This window comes from Tursiops truncatus, chromosome 16, assembly GCF_011762595.2.
Source record: "Tursiops truncatus isolate mTurTru1 chromosome 16, mTurTru1.mat.Y, whole genome shotgun sequence".
Taxonomy (NCBI): Eukaryota; Metazoa; Chordata; class Mammalia; order Artiodactyla; family Delphinidae; genus Tursiops; species Tursiops truncatus.
This window is the reverse complement of record NC_047049.1, coordinates 39,161,167-39,181,082: the sequence shown is the minus strand read 5'-3', so window position 1 is coordinate 39,181,082 and position 19,916 is coordinate 39,161,167. Positions and strand designations below refer to the sequence as shown.

At 37.4% G+C, this 19,916-nt stretch overlaps 1 protein-coding gene across 2 annotated transcripts in view; it reads right to left on the bottom strand.

Moving 5' to 3' along the window:
- PRKG1 (protein kinase cGMP-dependent 1) overlaps positions 1–19,916 on the bottom strand; it is a 1,078,644-nt gene that overhangs the window by 693,913 nt on the left and 364,815 nt on the right. For both annotated transcript variants that reach the window (XM_033841580.2, XM_033841582.2), the window contains exon 3: positions 3,194–3,307. In XM_033841580.2, coding sequence (XP_033697471.1) covers positions 3,194–3,307 — 114 coding nt within the window. The remainder of the gene's footprint in view (positions 1–3,193; positions 3,308–19,916) is intronic.

The window sequence follows — 19,916 nt, the reverse complement described above, 5'->3', positions numbered from 1 at the left end:
GAATAAGTGAAGGGGGTCAAATTGCACAAACTTCCAGTTATAAAATAAATAAGTCCTCGGGATGTAATGTACTCATGGTAGCTAGAGTTAATAATACTGTGTTACATTTAAGTCCTGGGGATGTAATGTACTCACGGTAGCTAGAGTTAATAATACTGTGTTACATATTTAAAAGTTTCTAAGAAAGTAGATCTCAAAAGGTCTAATCCCAAGAAAAGAAATTTTGTAACTATGTATGGTGATGGGTATCAACTAGACTTATTGTGGTGACCATTTTGCAATATATTCAAATATTGAATCATGCATAACTAAAACTAATACAACGCTATATGTCAATTATACCTCAATATATAAAAATAAGACAACTATTTTTTATATCCTATTTAAAAAAAAGACTACCCACAGGTGTTAGGTTCACATTCGTTATCAGAGGAAGTCACTGGAATGTATTTATTTAAGGCCTGATACAACTTCAAAAAGTGCTCTTGTGAACAAGAAATGACTCAGGTACATTGAGGAGCTCTTGAATGTCACCTAGGATTCAGTGATGACTGTGCAATTAAAAATGCATTAAAATGCTAGGCAGCTTTCAGGCTAATCTAGGGAGAAAGAAAAGAGGGCTCAACATTTTCAATCATGAAAGAAAGTGGGTATTGTTGGGGGAAAAGGGGTCACAAGCCAGGTACGTGAGAAAGAAAAAAGGTGTGGATAGACAAGCTATTGAGTACGAAGGGCAATTTCCTCAGACTTAGACTATTACACCCAAGTAGATGAATGCGTTTTGAAAGATACTCCAAGTGGTCATCACTGGCAAAATAATGGTTAAGAAAAAATAGACAAGACTCAACACAATCCTGAATTCTGAGAAACGACTGGATCTAAAAAGCCAACTAAGGACATTTTAAAATATCACATGTTAAGAGTAAGATAACATCGCTGTAGCCATTTGGTAAAACTAACACCCATGATGGAATCTAATCAGAATTATAAATTATAAAGTGATCAGCCTGAGAGTATAATTTAAACAAATTTAAAATACTATTTAAGAACTATAATCATCAATCGTAAGTACAATCTCCCTGGATAGAAGACAGCACAAAAGGTCCTGAAAAACAAATGACCATTATTCACACCTTATAGCTCTTACACAACATTCAGAAGTTGTTAATGGATATTATTCCTTACACATGCACAAAACCTCTGCATCTACACATGCAGAGATGTATTTGTACACCATCAACCACAGACTCTTTTCTGAATACAACCTTCACATCTTTGGGCACGATAAACACACACAACCACATACCCACTCATGAGACATCTGAGTCTGTGTTAAAGAACATGCTCCATCACTCATTCCCTTTAATGATGGATGTTCTGACCCCAGAACAGTTAGGATCATAATTTGCATTCAACAGCCAGTTCCTTCTTGTTCAGTCAGATGCATAATGTCTATTTAAATTTACCAAGCATGAGAACAACAGAGGCTAGTGCAAATGAACAGCATTTTATAAGAACCTAATAAGAAAACTGACTTTCACGAAGCCAAGCAATCATCTTACAAAAAATCTTTTGCTATATAATTAAATATTTGATTCACTTTAAAGTATTTCTTTAATAATAATTCAATATTCCAAAATATTAAGCACCATGTTACTATCAAATGCTGGCCTTTGGAAAATTTGTAATTTCAGTTAGATTAAATGAGCAGTACACAAGGCTGAAATATTTTTATAATTTAAATATTTTAAAACCTTAAAAAATTATTCATAATACAGAGAAAGCCTGTTTTAATCCAAATGTGTTATTATGCCTCCTTTTTGCCCTAAAAGTAATAAATTTCTCATGAAAATGAAGCATGATAGTAAAATCTGTTTACTTAATGGAGTCGTCACTGCTCTTTTTTCCAGTTAAGGTACTTTTTAAGTGAGTTAAAGTTCTGGCAGAATCTTTTATGGTTCATCGGGCTTCATTATTCTTTGAGTCATGGAATAAAAACATGGCAGTGCCTATCAATCAAAAGAGTTGTGTTCTCAGAGATCAAGAATCAAATGCCAAGAAAGACTCATCTAATAAGGGCCCCAACTGCCACTGATGTTACAGGGATTTCAGTGACTAAAAAGGTGATTCACTAACAAGACCTATAAGAATTTCTGTGACTCTAGCTGGCCATGCATTCTTGAGTTCTTTACAACTCAAGTTTTAATATCATACTGTCAATCATATGCCATACTTCCGAGAGGAAAAAAAAAAGCAATCTATAAAATAGTCAGTGACACTCAGACAAGATTAATTAACAATTTGGCGTTTTGCGAACAGGATTGTTTTAACGACACAACCTAATCAAAGTAATTTGTGAGTGCAGTCATCCACAGGATGTGTCAGAACTTTTCACACATGAAATATACACGTCTGCCTGAAGATGCAATGGACTTTCCACTGTTGGCTCTGGCATTCAGCTCTGTTTGTTATACACTCATTACATCCTGTACTCAGGAAGAAGGAATATTTAAAACAAACTTCTTTCCCTTCTAACTACTGCAGCTGCTTCTACCAAGCAATAAAAGTTGCTAGAGAAATCATATATACACATACATGTAGAATTAGGGAAACAAGCTGCTTTAACGCCTTGATTTAAAATAAGCTCAATCAGTAGAAAAGAAAAACACTGGAATATACAGCTTGATGAGCAGCTGAGGACAAGAATATACTCCGACGCAGTTCTAGAATTCAGGATATCTTACTCAGTGTTTGAATGAGACGAAGGACATTTCTCCTCAATTTTTCTAAACTACTGAATGAATAAGTGAAATTTATGTGGGGAATGCAACCCAAAATAGACAGATACGTAAAATTATCTTAAATACGATTCTGAGGCTTTAAAGGCAGAAAAATGAAAAGTCTTGCTTCTGTTTAATTCTAACTTATAAAATTATATCATTTTGTAAATCCTAATTTAATGAGTTCTAGGTTAAAGTATACTTTTCATAAGTCGGCAATAAAATTTAGCTCAATGTTAACAAGCATCCTTTAGGAGGAAAATATCAACTGTATTGCAAAGCAATAATTAGAATATAGATTATTTTAATCTTTACGAAGATTAAAATCGAGAGGCATGTTAACACCTCGCAGGTCTATGGAAAAGACACTGAAAGTATCTGAAAAAAAAAAAAAGAAAAATGAACAGCCTTACTCTTGACGGTCGCCGTCCGGGTACAGTTGTAAAGAATAGCCAACTCGCCGAATACTTTTCCTGGACCCATGGTGCACAGCTTCACACCTTCTTTTGTAACTTCAACCTTACCATCTGAAAAGAAGAAGGAAAAACACATCATTTCGATTCTCTCTCATGCTTCATTTCATTTGTTGCATTTCCAAGATGAGATGAGGAGGGCCAGGCTCATTTTCAAAAATGCAAAGCAGCTACCAACTAAAACAAAGTCATCCTCAAGATGCAGTGCAAGAAATGCAATAAAGTATGTAAGAAATCCATATCCTTTCCTAAATTAATCACTGATAAGATTAGAGATGAGACTAAAAGAAAACACCAAAAAAAGACAGAGATAAAAATGGCAGCATGTGAAAATTTTTCCAAATGCAATATTAGAAAACTCTGGTAATTCCAATTTTAAAGTCATTTTGAATTTGAAAGAAAAATTGAGTGTGTACATTTTGTACAGCACACTTCATACTCGGGAATTCTCATCTGAGTAAGGTAGCTATGATGCAAAGGGAAATTACTTTGATCCTAGAGCATTATTTAATTGCGGCTCATGGGATCTTTTATTTTTAAACATCTTATCTGACTTGGGCAAGACTGTTTCATCTGCTTCCCAGCCCTGCAACATGGGCTGTAAGGAAACCAAACTATAAGCGTTGAGGAAAAAGAAAGAGACACTGGGACTGTTGATGTTCCACAAAGGATTTGGAAAATGAAATGCTAAAGAATGAAAAAGCTAAGTAAACAGCGTGCACTGGGTATACATTGTTGCCTGAAAGTAAGGAAATGCTATTCATGAAGGAAATGAAAAAAAATGCATTTTTAAAAAAGTCATAGCTATGTACACTAAAAATTCCATCACCTAACATAATGGGGGAAGAAATAAAAAGGCAACACAATCTATTCTACACTTAATCCTACCCTTCTATTATTCCTCCCAGGTAACTTAGCCACGGTCTACAGAAGTAACTTAGCCACGGTCTACTGCCAAGCCTAATGCTTGGCAGTAGCTAGTGATTGAAAGGAACTAATGCTACCAAGTTTGTCCAAACGTCAGGCCTTCATGCACGGACTCCATAATCATCACTTTAGCTATGTGCTTCCTGTAATATTTAACTTTTCGGAGTTTTAGCTTTACATTTACTCCCACCTTTTTAAAAATCAATCCAGTTTTACCTAAGCAATAATATTTATAAAATTATAGGGTTGTTCAAATACCTATTGAGATAAAATCTTATATATTAAAAAACTTCTTAAAAAGCTGAATTCATGTACCACTGATGCAAGATGAATCCTTCAGAGGGCACTGTTCTACCCTGAAAACTATTTCATCTGAATGGTATCAATGGAGAGAGAATGCCGCAGTAATTAGGGTAAAATTTCAGACAAAATCTACTCACTACTCTTGAACTGTGTATCTGTTCCTCCTCTGTGTGTTAAGAAGCTATTTAGAAATGAATGTATCCAACAATCCTAAAAGTTTGGAAATACTTTTATGCGGGTATGACCACTAAAAAGTCTAGCTTTTTCACGCCTTACTTCTTGACTTCAGGAAGGGAAACTTTCTCTTGATAGGTACATCAAAACCAACCCAGGAAATTCATATTTTTTTAAGCTTCAGTTGCTCCTCCCATGACATCCCCACCCAGCCCTTTCTCTCAATGGCAAGCCTATTCCTCTAGAAATTTCATCTGCCACTCAAGAATGAAAGATAGGCTCAGAATACAACATAATTAAGACATTTATACATCATTTGAAGTCAGACCAGGAGTTAAGTTCTGGTTCTCTTATCAGTTCCTTACTAGCCTTGTGTCCTTGGGCAAGATGTTAATTTTTCTATGCCTCAGTTTCTTCATTAATAAAATGATAAAAGCAAAGTACCTATCTTATTGGGTAGTTTATAAAATGAAATGAGATAAAGCAGATGCAATGCTTAGCACAGTGCTGGCATATAGCAAATCTCAGTAAATACTACCTGTTATTATTGGTATTATTTGCATCATGTTTCTTTCTTATAATTTAAATGTAGGTAGGGCTTATTAGATTACACTGAAGCACAATATTCCATCATCTATTACAGAAACCAATCAAGGTCCATGTAGGATAATATTTTTTCATTTTTGTTTTTTAAATGGAGAAAAGATTTGTTTCAGATTTTCTCCCTATGGGGGGCTGAGGAGAGAACTTTGGGGTTTTAATCAATATCACACCCAAAGAAGAAAGAAGAATCTCAAGAATTCACACTGATCTACCTGGCAGAATGCAGTATTTTTGTACTCCTTCCTACTTGGCCATGTCCAGCCAACATTTGTGGTAGTATTGCTTCGACAGCTATAGTCTTATGGTGGAGGTTCCCACGTATAACATAGTAAAATTTTCTCACACATTATAAAATTTTTTTGACTGAAAGCTCTAGCTTTAACTATATTACTAGAACTAAGAGCAGAATGAATAATGCCTAAAGAACTTTCATACACAGCTCATTTTGTACAAGTCTGCTTCTCTGTCTCTTTGGGTCCCATGGTTTAAAGTCTTCGGTGGAAAGGAATCCACAGGAATTAGACCACTGCCAAGAATCCTGCTGGACAGTTTCAGAGTTAGGTCTTCTTAACCACTAACCAACCTAAAAAAAAATGGCCAGACATTGGGAGTCTTGTTTTAGCTCAGTGGTTTCTTAAAAGGCATCTGTGGACCCATCACATCAGAACTAATTTATAAAATCCAGATATTCCTCCCTCTGGGAAACTGTAAATGTCCCTCCACACAGTGACCACTCTACTTGGTCCTAGAGCCCCTTACTTCTCTGAAAAACCATGCTCATATAACACTGATCTGTTTTAACTTATGGACAGTTTATATTATAACTGTTCATGTTTCCCATTCTCATATGACTTCTAGAAGGTTCACAGCATAATTGTATAGGACTCTGGGGTTTCGAGTTTGTGCAAACACTCACTCACTTCTGTTTACAGCTCATTTTTCTGATCTGATATTTTCTTAATTTTCTCAAGATTAATTCACTTTTTTGCAAAAGACAGGTATAAGTGATTATATATATATGAATAATTAGTGTTGGTAACAGAAGGTTGAATCCCATATTAATTAGAATAGCAAAAAAAAATTTTTTTAAATACTTGCTGAAACAAAAATAGAAAGTTGGATGTCAAAAATCTTTTCCAGATTAAGTTAAACACTGCAGATTCAATATATTCACAATAGCCAAGGAAGAAAGGGATCTGATCTCATATAATAGTTGAGAAAGGTCTAAAAAGCACTGTATTTTTTTTTTTTTTAATAAACAGAAAGATCTAAACGTTAAACAGAAACAAAGTGTTTGTAAATTGTTACCCTGAGTCATAATTTGATCACTTATCCTTCCTTATACCTGTTGTGTGGATGGGGAGTAATTTAGGGAGGAAGAGTGACTGGGCACTAAAAAGAAAGAAAGGTACACACAAGGCATTAATGAGAGTTTTTCGAGAGACATTTAGAAGTGCTGTCATTTCCAAGAGCTCAATAAGATGAGTTATTGATGTGAAATGTGAATTTGGCTAAGCTCATTCACCGCGCCACACACCAGCCTTGAAGCAAAATTAGAAGTGATTATACATTTACGAAGGATTTCCAAGTACGGACTAAGTGGTTCACTTAAGAAAACTAAGAACAAGACAGTCAAAAGTTTACTGCATACACCCAGCAGCCCTTATTCCCACCTGATCAACCTCCTTTAAAGTATTAGATTCATCTTGAAGCCACTCCCCTTATAAACTCCTTTATCACACAGTGTCTAAAAACAGGATTTGTTTTAAATGGACTCCATGTGCATGGAAAGTAGGTAGGCCTACGTGTGGTAATTTTGGTTGCGAGGGGAGGGATGTGGGGAAACAAATAGGGAAAAAGTCAAGTAGGCCGAATATATAGCACACTTGTGCACAGGCTTACAGCACTGTAGAAATAGGCCAGCTTGGAGGTTTTTATATAATTATAATTTGCTGTTAAATTTAGCAATATATTTTGATGAATTTACCTCAGGTCAGAATTTTTTTTTTTTTTTTTTTTTGGCAGTACGCAGGCCTTTCACTGTTGTGGCCTCTCCCGTTGTGGAGCACAGGCTCCGGACGCGCAGGCTCAGCGGCCATAGCTCACGGGCCCAGCCGCTCCGCAGCATGTGGGATCTTCCCGGACCAGGGCACGAACCCGTGTCCCCTGCATCTGCAGGCGGACTCTCAACCACTGCGCCACCAGGGAAGCCCCTCAGGTCAGATTTGATTAATTTCTATTTCTTTAAACAACAGAAGAGAATCATTAGCATTTATTCATGATTGTTTTAATATTTCAATTTAGTTTGATTTTCAAATATGTTAGATTGCAAATCAAATACTTTTTTTTTTTTTAAAGAATAGCAGAAGGACATTTTCAAACATCCTAGTAGAGTTCTAGACTTCTTCCATGATTTTCACTGGCTAAACTCAACAGCGATGAGAGGCTATTAGAACTGTTACTTGAGGAACTCATAATACTCCAAAATGTGGTTAATTTATGTCTTCTATTTCTGCTTTTTATTCAGTTTTGATTTTTTTTAAATGTGATACTATACTGGTGTTATTTTTACTATCCCCTATCTCTACCAGGAAAGGAAAGAAATATTCAAATCATTTTTGTTTGAACTTTGCTAAACTGCTAAAGTTATTTGTGCGAGAGATGTTGGAATGCTGGCTAAGATAAAATGTAAGGGTTATTTATAGTTTCATTTGGCTCTTTTTATCACTCCTGCCATTAGCATGAATAACTGAAAGCTTTATCACAGTAACTTGACAGTATTTCTTATTCTACTTCTGGTACCACATGCCCATTTATGATCTGCAATGGGCTGAGTCATAAGTACTAAATTTTTTTTTTTTTTTCTTCTTTGCGGTATGTGGGCTTCTCACTGTTGTGGCCTCTCCCGTTGCGGAGCACAGGCTCTGGACGCGCAGGCTCAGCGGCCATGGCTCACGGGCCCAGCCGCTCCACAGCATGTGGGATCTTCCCGGACCAGGGCACGAACCCGTGTCCCCTGCATTGGCAGGCGGACTCTCAATCACTGCGCCACCAGGGAAGCCCGTAAGTACTAAATTTTGCCACTTTGAGCAATAATCAACCTACCTGTTGCTCTTTGGTATCCCTATTTATGTACCACTTTTGGGAAATGCTAAGTGTTAAGAGATCCATAATAAAGCATCTATACTTTTATCTATCTTTTATAAGAATCAGTAGGTCCTATAAATAAAAGAAGACATTGAATTTACAAGGAGACCCAGAATCTCCTGGCTTTGTTTATCTTCATGGGTTTTTCACTAACCGGTGGTTTTGTACCATAGGACTTTCATGATAAGGCAAATCAGTTTAGAGATTTACTACTGGAAAGCTGAGACAGAATGGTTGGCAATAACCTAATTATGAACACTCTGTGCTTAGTTCCAACAATCCTGGTTGGAACATTCAAGACAACTTGATTGGTCTTTAAAGGGAGACAGTTGTTTTATCAAAGGTCCGATCTAGACAAGACCTTCCATCTCTTTCATTCTCTAATACGTTCATGATTTTGTAGGTTTGAGACCACAGCTTTTACATTATGTATTCTCTCATGAGGGTTTCTGTAGCTCCTAGATTCAATAGGAACATTCAACATTGTGGTGGTTGAGCTGTGCTGTGACCAGCATATATACATTTTCTCTAGGAGATGAGGTTTCTTATATATCTTGTTTTTTTCCTTTTTAGTTTTATTTAGATATAATTGACATAGAACACTGCATGTAGGTTTAAGGTCTATAGCATAATAACTTGACTTACATATATTGTGAAGTGACTACTACAATAAATTTAGTTAACATCCATCATTTCATATAAACACAAAAATTTTCTTTTTCCATGTGATGAGAAATTTTAGGATTTACTCTCTGCTTTCTCAATGGATTAACAATACTATTATACTGAACTTGTCTTGTAGGGTCATTTTAGATGAGGGTTACTGTCATCCGGGAAGAAAGTAGAAATAAGGCTACTATGGGCTAACCAAAGGGAAAAGCCATCTCATTGCCAGGGACACACACTATATTCTTAGACAGTGTTCCTTAAGAATACTTCTTGTCAGTCATTTATATATGTCTTCTTTAAGCCAACATAAGGAAAAAGACTGTCTCACTATGAGATGAAAGTTTGTTCTTGAATTAAAGAAGGGCAGTGTGTCAGCACCTTATCAGTTCTCTATTTAAGTTTGATTTCAAGTCCAAAAGGATATGGTCTCTCTGGATCTAAACTCCTGCTCCTTAAATGAGGTGTTAATTTTGATTGAAAAATCATTTTTTGGCCATTGAATAAATGCCTGTGAAAAATTGCCCTGTTTTAGTATTTAGTATTACGTGTTTTCTTCCTAACTTTGCTTTAGTGTTTTTTGTTTTTATTTTTTTTTTGGTTTACCAGTTTCTCATTACAGATTAGCGATAAGAGGAGAGAGATAGAGACAGAGAGGAGAGAGAGAGAGAGACAGAGAGGAGAGAGAGGAGAGAGAGGAGAGAGAGGAGAGAGAGGAGAGAGAGGAGAGAGAGGAGAGAGAGGAGAGAGAGGAGAGAGAGGAGGGGGGGAGAGAGAGACAGAGGGAGGGGGGAGAGAGAGAGAGGGAGGGGGGAGAGAGAGAGAGAGGGAGGGGGGAGAGAGAGAGAGAGGGAGGGGGGAGAGAGAGAGAGGGAGGGGGGAGAGAGAGAGAGGGAGGGGGGAGAGAGGGGGGAGAGAGGGGGGAGAGAGGGGGGAGAGAGGGGGGAGAGAGAGAGAGAGAGAGAGAGAGAGAGAGAGAGAGAGAGAGAGAGAGAGAGAGAGAGAGAGAGAGAGAGAGAGAGAGAGAGACCATAGGTTTTTCTTCCCTAAACTATTTGTGCTTTCATAGTTTCTTTAACCATCAGGTCCTTATAATACTTTAGATGGGACCAAGCTTTCCATTCAGAGAAGTCACTTCTTTGATATTATCACAGCAATAATTCTTACTAGAAGCACAAAAGTACTAGTCATCCAAATGGAATGAAACAGAATCTGAGGTATGAGAGGCTAGTTGAGGTTCAAGCCACATGAGTGAAGAACTTTGTTTCTTCTTCAATTAGGCACATCTGATTTCCCTTCTGGTCATGACTGCTATAAATATACTTGATACAATATTTCTTTGTACTAAATTACAATAGATTATAATACATATTGAATATGAAATAAAATCAAAAACATAAATGAGGCATCTAGAAAAATCTCACTTATGAAAAAAAATAAAGAGAAAGAGAGGTAGGTTAACATGCACATCAATATACTTGAACTTCACTTTTTGTTTTGGTTTCTAACTCTGAGGTCTTAGGGCATACATATCCACAAAGGAAACCTACATGAGGAAACAGACTGAAATGTAAGCAATTTGGATACAGAAAATCATCTGAACCATCAGAGTGAAAGTCTGGAAGGAGCAACTTACATTACAGCACTTCTGTCCTTGAGGATACTTAAGGAGTAAGAATTTACTAAACCTATTGCAGATGGCTCAACCATTGACCTGACATGAACAGGACTCTGGAAGAATTTCACAAATATCATGATTCTATAATCTTTCTACACATTACGTTTTGAAATTCTTTATTTATTTTTATTTATTTATTTATTTTTTGCAGTACGTGGGCCTCTCACTGTTGTGGCCTCTCCCGTTGCGGAGCACAGGCTCCAGATGCGCAGGCTCAGGGGCCATGGCTCATGGGCCCAGCTGCTCCGCAGCATGTGGGATCTTCCCGGACCGGGGCACAAACCCACGTCCCCTGCATTGGCAGGCGGACTCTCAACCACTGCGCCACCAGGGAAGCCCTCTAGCACTTTAAAGTATTCAAGAGGCACTAAATAAATATCTGTGGACTAATTTCAATTTCTAGTGATGAAGAAAGGTAAAGACAGGCCAGAGAAGAGATATTCACACATAGGAAACGATCATTCCCTGAATAATCAGAGTTGAACAGATAATTTGCCTCAAGTTTATTAATCTTAATTTTAGTATAATGCATTTTTGCTCTATTATTTCTGTGATACATGAGCACCTCAATTAGCCTAAACAATGAATGGCCATGTCTGTAGTTACTTAGAGACAGGCAAATGCCAAGTACTATTATCACTGTCAGACTTGTAGGCACTCATCATACGATTTTTGTCTCTGTTACGTTTTAATATTAAGTTTGGGAGGTTTTTTTAAATAAATAAATTCATTCATTCATTCATTATTTTATGGCTGCGTTGGGTCTTTGCTGCTTGCAGGCTTTCTCTAGTTGAGGTAAGTGGGGGCTACTCTTCGTTGTGGTGCCTGTGCTTCTCATTGAGGTGGCTTCTCTTGTTGCAGAGCATGGGCTCTAGGTGCGCAGGCTTCAGTAGTTGTGGCACGTGGGCTCAGTAGTTGTGGCTCGTGGGCTCTAGAGCACAGGCTCAGTAGTTGTGGCGCACGGGCTTAGCTGCTCCACGGCATGTGGGATCTTCCCGGACCAGGGCTCGAACCTGTGTCCCCTGCATTGGCAGGCGGATTCTTTTTTTGGCAGGCGGATTCTTAACCACTGTGCCACCATGGAAGTCCCTTGGGAGAGTTTTTGATATAACATGATGGTTCTCAACTGGGGGCAGTTTTAATTCCAGGGGATATTTGGCAATGTCTGGAGACAATTTTGGTTCTAGGGAGGTTTTGAAACTAGGGAGGTTCTGCTGGCATCTAGAGGGTAGAGGAACACTGCTAAACATCCTACAATGCACAAGGCAGCCCACACAACCAAGCATTATTCAGCCCCAAATGTAAGTAGTGCCAAAGTTGGAAGCCCTGGAGTCAACTATGTCCATGTGTATACAAAACACTCTACATTTAAAGGGACAATTTTGACTTCCACTTTAAAAAAAATCTCGACTAGATGTAAATTGCAAGCTAAAAATAGGTTAATACTAGGTTGCAATATTTAAGTAATCCATGTTGCCACTAGATTAGGATAGAATTAGAATAAAGACACAAAGCTACTTTACTGAATAATTTTCCCCAGCAGGTGTCACCTGAAATAGAAGTGATTATGAAAAATTTCTGAAGCAAGACTTATAAGAATATCCTACTGATGCTAGAATGACAGCCTTTTTCCAGGCTTACTTGAGAATATCAGGTCCTGGCTCTACCACTGATTGGCTTGGAGACCTTGGATAAGTTATTTAACTCTCTATTCTTCCATTATCTCACTACAGATCTTATTTAATAGGTTTTGATAATTAGGTAATGCATGTGGCCAGACAAAAAATATATAGGTTAAAAATAGTTCTGGAGGAAATTCTCTTTTTTCTTTTTAAAAGAAAAAATACTTTGATAGGCAGTTTTAAGGAGGGAGAGGCAGGGTCCAAGGTCTTGGTTCATAACATTTAGGAGTGGGAAGGAGGAGAGTGATAAATGAGCAGGGGCAAGGAAAAGAACAAGACGAGCAACAAGCTGGAGATTTCAGCGAAATGGTCCTGCTGGAAAGCCTCACGTTGAGGAGGCTAGAAGACTTTTAGTAGGAGGGATCTCTAATGTACAATATTCAGTTAGTTGTTGCCAGAATTCATGTCCTACATTTCTCTCCAAATTAATCTGCTTCACACGAATTTCCTGTGTGAAGGGCTTGGAGGAAGATAAAAGCTTGAGGAAAGATCTATTGCTTGGATACATCAATAAACAGAGAGGCAAGGAAATGAAGAATGAGCGATAATGCGAAGTTGGAAAGCAGGAAATCCTGGAGTAACTATGTAAATTACGTAATTATAAAAAACTAAGGACTCGGGAATTGGCAGATATTTTAGGGGAGGACACCAGTCTTTTCACAGGATGTCAAATGGGTGCTTAATCCAATTTCACCTAAGACTAGAAAGGTTAGAAAAGAATCCATTGTGAACAAGATGTTATTGCTTCAATCAGAGATTACGTCTTCTTTATCCAAGTTCGCTTAACACCTTTGTAATGGCTCTTATGAGGCAGAAGAAGGAAGAGTTTTGAAATCAGAAGTTCTAAGCTAATATTCTGGTTTCACTGCTCTTGAAATGTCAGACATTTAGGCACTCAGTTTCTCCATCAGTGCGATGGGAATAATAGCTACCTGCTTCACAGGATTAGTACATGAAACCTATGTGAAAGAGTTTGGTGTGTGATGAAGCTTTCTACACATGTTAGTATACACTAAACTAACTGAAGGGCCAATCATGTAATCCTGCAGTGTCTGGTTGTAAATAGGAGGAGATTAGTAAATTCTCATGAGTGAATACATGCGAATGTTAGTGAAAACGACCCGCTGCTGTGATCACACTTGTGGGAAAGCTTGAAGATTTCATTTAAATTATATTGCCTATGTAGTCCAGAAGGAGAAAAAAACGTACAGTTGACCCTTGAGCAACTCGGGTTTGAAATGCATGGGTCCACTTAGATGCCGATATTTTTTAATAGTAAATACTACGGTACTATTGAAACTGAGCAGGACCCTGTGGGGCTCCTGGGCATGGAAGCCTTTCCATGTCCCCCATTCCGTGTTTGTAGGGAACAGACTCCAGCCTCCATAACCTTCCCTGAGTCCAAAAGGGAGATTCAAACAGTTGCTAATAAGGGAAAGCAGTGGATGCAGAGACAAGGGAAGAGCAGCCAAGAAACAACAGTGCAGCCTTGGGGCAGGTCCTGGTTCCACCTCAAGCGATACACGTTAACAATATCTCTGAGCTCTTTACAGCACTAAACCCCCCAACAAATGGAGTTACATTCTTCATTCCAGAGAAGACCACCTGAGGCAGATTCAAGGAACCAGAGAAGCTCATCTAGAGATTACCTGAGACCAGATTAAAGGAGTGCAGGCTCTACACACACCCTAATCTGATCAGCAACCCGTCCTTGAACCATTGCTATAAAGCTCCTTAAGAAATCCTCTTAAAGAAACTAATTCACACAAAAATTATTATTCCTAATGACTTAGCACTGTCCATGAATAATTTGTCCCTATCTACAAATGTCCTAAATAATTTATGTTCTGAATTCAAGTACCCCTAAATGATATTAGTGCCCATATTTCAGTTTTCCTAGATTTTAGTTCATCCATTGACTCACATGAAGAACAGACAAGGAGTTTTCATTTGAGCAACTAGTTTCCTTTCCTTTTATAAACTCTCTCCCACACACCCATACCCCAGAGAAGTAAATAAAAGGAATTTGCACTCTGCCTCAAGACAGGGTAATGATTACCAACAGATCCAAAGGAAAAGTTGTGTTTTATGTTGTGAAGATTCTGAAATAGATGTTAACTGATGCTGTACTACTGGCCAATAGACAGTTTTTACATAAACATTGGGATATAAGAATATACCCAAATAATATTATAAGAAAACTCTGGTACCTAACCTATTAGGACTCAGAATACAAATATAATATAGAAGACTTTTGGCACAGTATGATCTTAAATTATGCTTGAACACTAAGAAAACACTCTGCCTTGTATATCACTGCAGCTTCACAGGGAAAAATAATGTTAAAGTTCACTAGCCCTGGGCCTTTATTTTTAATGCTCGCCTAACAAGCTTTGAAGTCCATGGTCTCTATTGGGAAAGTATAAAGTCATGAAAGATGGCATGGGGCCTGTTGACATCTCCAAGATTATAAAGTAAGAATAAAATTAAAGCTTTTCAGTGAGACCAAGACAAAGAGCTTACATAAGTTCTTCACATGCCCCACATATTTTATTCATTACAAAGCACAGCAAAAATCAGAAGACTTTTCCTGTGCTAATACCACCCTGTAGAAATGAGAAAACACTAAAGGCATGGGGCTATTTAACCCCTTCTTGGGCAGTATGCAAGTTTGACTGGAACTGAAATTTAGTTGCTACAACAAGCAGGCTTTTGATGAGTGGAAAGCTTAAACAAGTCTTGGGAAATATCTTCCCAAATAAAAATCAATGTATTATTGCTATTTACATTAGAGAAGGTAGTTTAAAACCCACTAATGAGGATTTCTAGTTTCCAAAAAAAAAAGTCTTTGGTATATATCAGCCAGAGATATATGTTTTTAATACACGAAGAAGATAATGGCGTAGAGACAGATCTGAGTTGTTTTTGTTGTTGTTCACTTGCTATGAAAAAGTATTACAAGCTGGCACTCAATAAATCTATTTGATAAATGAATAAGGATCAGCTTTTCCAGCTCTATAGGTAGAAAATGCAGCCAACAGTCGTAAGAATGAACTTGGTTGAATTTCGGAAGAAAGTAATACTCTCTCTTTTACGTGGGTTACCATAACAGTATCAAAACGAATTAAAAGCAGGGACAGATGAAAACCCCCAGAGATAATCCATACTTGTAGTGAGATACATTCCGAGGCACAGACCACAGAACAAAAATCTCTACTGGAAGGGAAAACGTAAATGTCAACTTGTTGAAAGATTTCGTGCTTTCCATAGGCAAGAAACATTTTCTAGTCCCTCTCTGTGCCCAGGATAAATATGTGATACCCTCAAAGACATTAGATTCTGAGCTGAACAATGATTACCTATCCAAATTCACAAGGAGCCAGCTATAATCTTAAGTTTTGTGGTTATGTGCCAGAAGAGAAATGGAGCTATGGACTGAGTTATAACTTCGTTAGACAAAAATTCAAGCCTTATGTATTATATCTATTTATGGGGTAGACAGGATATGAATGTTTTATTAGAGAAGGTATAGGTAAAGAAAGAAAAAGTTGGAGAAAAGTTGCAGACAGAGAAAAATGGAAATGATGGATCAGTCAACTGTGAAATAAAAGGAGAGAGATAAGGTTAAGAAAATAGGATGCAGAAGAGCAAAGAGTTAACGTATCAAAAATAACAGTTCAGTATTTGATTACCTGGAGTTTTGTGCTGGCCATTAGGAGAACTCTTTTTGTATATCTCCTGAGAACTGATCAGAACTGAACCTACAGGGATTCTAGGTCTTACCGATAGGTCTTCATGGAATTCCTTATGTGCAGATCCCAAATGGCTTAGTTCTATTGGTCAATGAATATTCATAGTCATTGAGAGAGTGACAGGGGTGGGGTGGGAGTGATAGTTACTATCAGGTGCCCAGTTCCTTATCTGCTCTCTAAATCCTAAAGCTGTATTCTCATTTGGCTTCGAGACCTTACCTGAACTAATGGGAGGCTATTTATAGTCTTTATTTGACCTAAATGTACACGTACACATTTTGCTGCAGAAATGTGAATGTGTTTGATTATAGGTGCTGCCCCCCCCAACTGGGAGTACTATATAATATATACTACATGTACAATATTACTTTTCTAAAGTATGAAAAATTATGAATTCTGAAACATCTGGCCCTAAGGATTCTGACAAAGGGCTTGCAGACAGGTAGTACTTTACTCTGGACAAAGCTTCTCCCTTTATTGTGAGTGGGTCCTTGTGTAACAGTCATATAGGGAAAAAGTTTGCATTTCAAATGAAAAACTACTGCTGACAGCAGGTGTGTTAGGAATGCACATACATAGAAACGTATTTCTTATTCTCTTTGATTTTACGGTAAGATTGTCAAGATGGACCTAAGAAAATGCCTGTGGTGAAGGGGTCATCCTTTCCAAAGTGTAAGGCCCAAATGGAGAAAATATGTCAAGCCAAAACTCAATAAAAGAGCAAACCCTGGAATGAAGATCAAATCTAATGGATGAGGACAGTTGTTTTCTTTTAAAATTCAAGGTGGCAAATTTCCTATACATAATTTGATTCATGGGAAAGATGTAAACTTACATTCTTAAACCTTATGACAGTTTGTAGAAATCTTAAAGTGTTTTGTGGAAACTAATGCACTTTAGAAGTTGGAAAAAAAAGTTATGAAATTATTCCAGAAATATTTGGAACAGAAGATAACAAAAGTCCATGTAGAGAGAGATAGCCAAGACCTAAGTAGTAAAGAGACCAAGAACTCCTAGGTGAGGAAAGCCAGAGTAATGAAGAAGCAATTTTATTCCGAGCTTCCTAAGAATGAGGGATATTAAACAAATGTTACTTCTCTCTCATTTTCTATATGTAGGAACAGGAGGAACACTTGTGGGGGAAAAAAAAAAATACTGGCTTTGGGTGGTAAGAAAAGAAAAAAAAAATCAGCATAAGCATCATTGCACAGCAAACCGGCACCTTCTATAGCAGATTTACCAGACAGAACTATTAAACATATGAATATTCTGTTACAAATTACTAAATATTCACTTTTATTGAACTACTTAAATGAGAAAAAATTGCAAACTGCTACTCAGTTGTAAGAAAACCCAGGACACAAATCAATGAACATTTACCATTGGACTCTACTTCTTAAGGGCAGGGGCAGTCTTTTCAAATGTATATCCTAATTTCAAGTGTCCAGCACAAAAATGATAGATAAGCATTTGCGGAATGTTTGGGCAGGGTTTCAGGGTTAATGTGAAGATTTTTTCTTTAGAGAGATGAGCAATTATTTTTTTTCAAGTGAGTGTTTTAGTGTTGAAGAAGAGCTACAATTCTATTTTTAACTGTCTTATTCAGTTAGCATGGCAGACAGTTGTAGACAGTGGAGAATTATGTGTCCAGTCACACAAAGCATTTTAAGACCTATAAGTCTTCCCCTAACGTAATGCTATAAAGTGTCCTTTTGCTAAAAATACTGGAATCGAGTAATTATCTACTTTTGAATTTTAATGAATAGGCCATCTGTTCATTCAAACTGAAAAAATGAAATTTTTCTACAAATTAACTGCTGGATGAGATGTCTCCTGTGACTATAAATCTGCTGCACTGTTTTTTGTTAGGTTTAACCTAAAGGTGACACATAACATATTATAGCAAGTTTTATAAACCAGAGTATGTGAAAACCAAGTTTTTCCTGATCATATAATCATCACAGTTACCTGCTCCTTTGACAGGCTGTATTTATAATTATCAATGGCTAACTTTTATAATTTCCACAAACACACTATTAAAATGAATCACTAGGAAGAAAAATATGTCCATTTTCATCTGTGATGATTATGACAAAGTTTGAATCGCAAACATTCTGATTCATGGATTATCCCCATAATGATGAACAAAAATTGTTTTCAATCTCCTTTTCCTCTTTTCCAAGAACATTGTGTTTTCTTTGTGCTGTGCTCTCCAATATGGTAGCCATTTGCCACCTGGGCAATTTAAATATAAGTAAAAATAAATACAATTTAAATGTTATTTCCTCAGTTGCACTAGCTACATATCAAATGCTACATGTTGTGACCACCTTGAACAGTGCAGAATATTCCCGTCCTTTCAGAAGTTTCTAGTGGACATCACTGCAACATCCTTCTTGCTCTGTTAAAAACAATACAACAGGTCCAAAAGGGAGTTGCTTAAGCTAAGCCTTGTGTCACCAAACTGAGACTTAACTTACAGTTTCAGCTCTCACCGACATGGAATCTTAACCAGCCAGCCAAGAATCACCTGATCCGCTCGAGTTAGGTGATCTGCCTGATAGACCCCTGCTATTCCCTACTGAACAGTAACCTTGCAATAACCAACCTGCTTTTTTTGCCTAGTATAACTTCTTTGCTCCAGCTTCTGTCTGGCCATAAAAGTCTTTCATTTTGTACAGCTCCTCGGATCTCCTTTCTATCTGCTAGATGGGATGCTGCCCGATACGAATCAATTTTTGCTCAAGTAAACTCTTAAAATTTTTAATATGCCTCAGTTTATCTTTGAGGATCTCTTACCATCATCCCTCTAAAGGATCATTCCTTCTTTCAGCAGTGAAGACCAACTTTCCACTTAAACTCTCAGCCAGGTCCATTTCTTTTTCAACCCATTCCCAAGACACGCTGCCCCCATCCCCCAACTTAGTTCCTCAAAATATGGCATCATTCTGCAACTAGCTGATTTATCTATCATCTCTTTTAGTTGTTTAAGTCTTTAGGAAGAAAAAAGACAAGTTGCGTATAGTTGTGTGAAACGAAAACGAAATCGGTGGCACTTAATAAATAACGCGTAACAGCGCCATGGCGTTGGCAGAAAATATATTTCAATCACAGCAGCTACAGCTTTTAGTCTTATTAAAATTGAAAATAATATTATAATCCGAAATTACATCTAAGTTATTGAATTCGTATGCTTGATATTACAGTTACAGAAAATATTCAAGATGCTGCCTTTTAGAAATGAGCTTCCTTTGCCTAATGACCCACAGATAAAGGCAGGTTCCTTACATACTATGACTGAATTGAACCAGGATTGAACAATCTCATTTGAACTTATTTAGTAGCAGTTTGAAATGTGTATACCCCTAGCCATGTGGGAATTCACCTACAAGACGGAACTGGTTACTTAACACATCACTCAATTATTTTCTCCAAGTCTGATCTTTGCCTTTGGTTGTGCCTCCCATTTCACTCTATTCCCCCTGCTTCCAACACACATAAACGCCCAAGTCTGCCTAAGTCAAGATGATAAGGTTTAATTTTTTGTCCTTGGCTTTTCTTTCCAGAGCACTCCATGCTAAGTCCCTCACTATTTCCCACACCTCACTCATTTCAAGGAAACTTCTCATATTAGGTTTCTAGTTGACACAATAAGCAACTGGTAATAACTATTAAAATCCCCCCCCCCATTTCCATCATCATGTACTTCTTCCTGAACTCCTTTTCTCCTC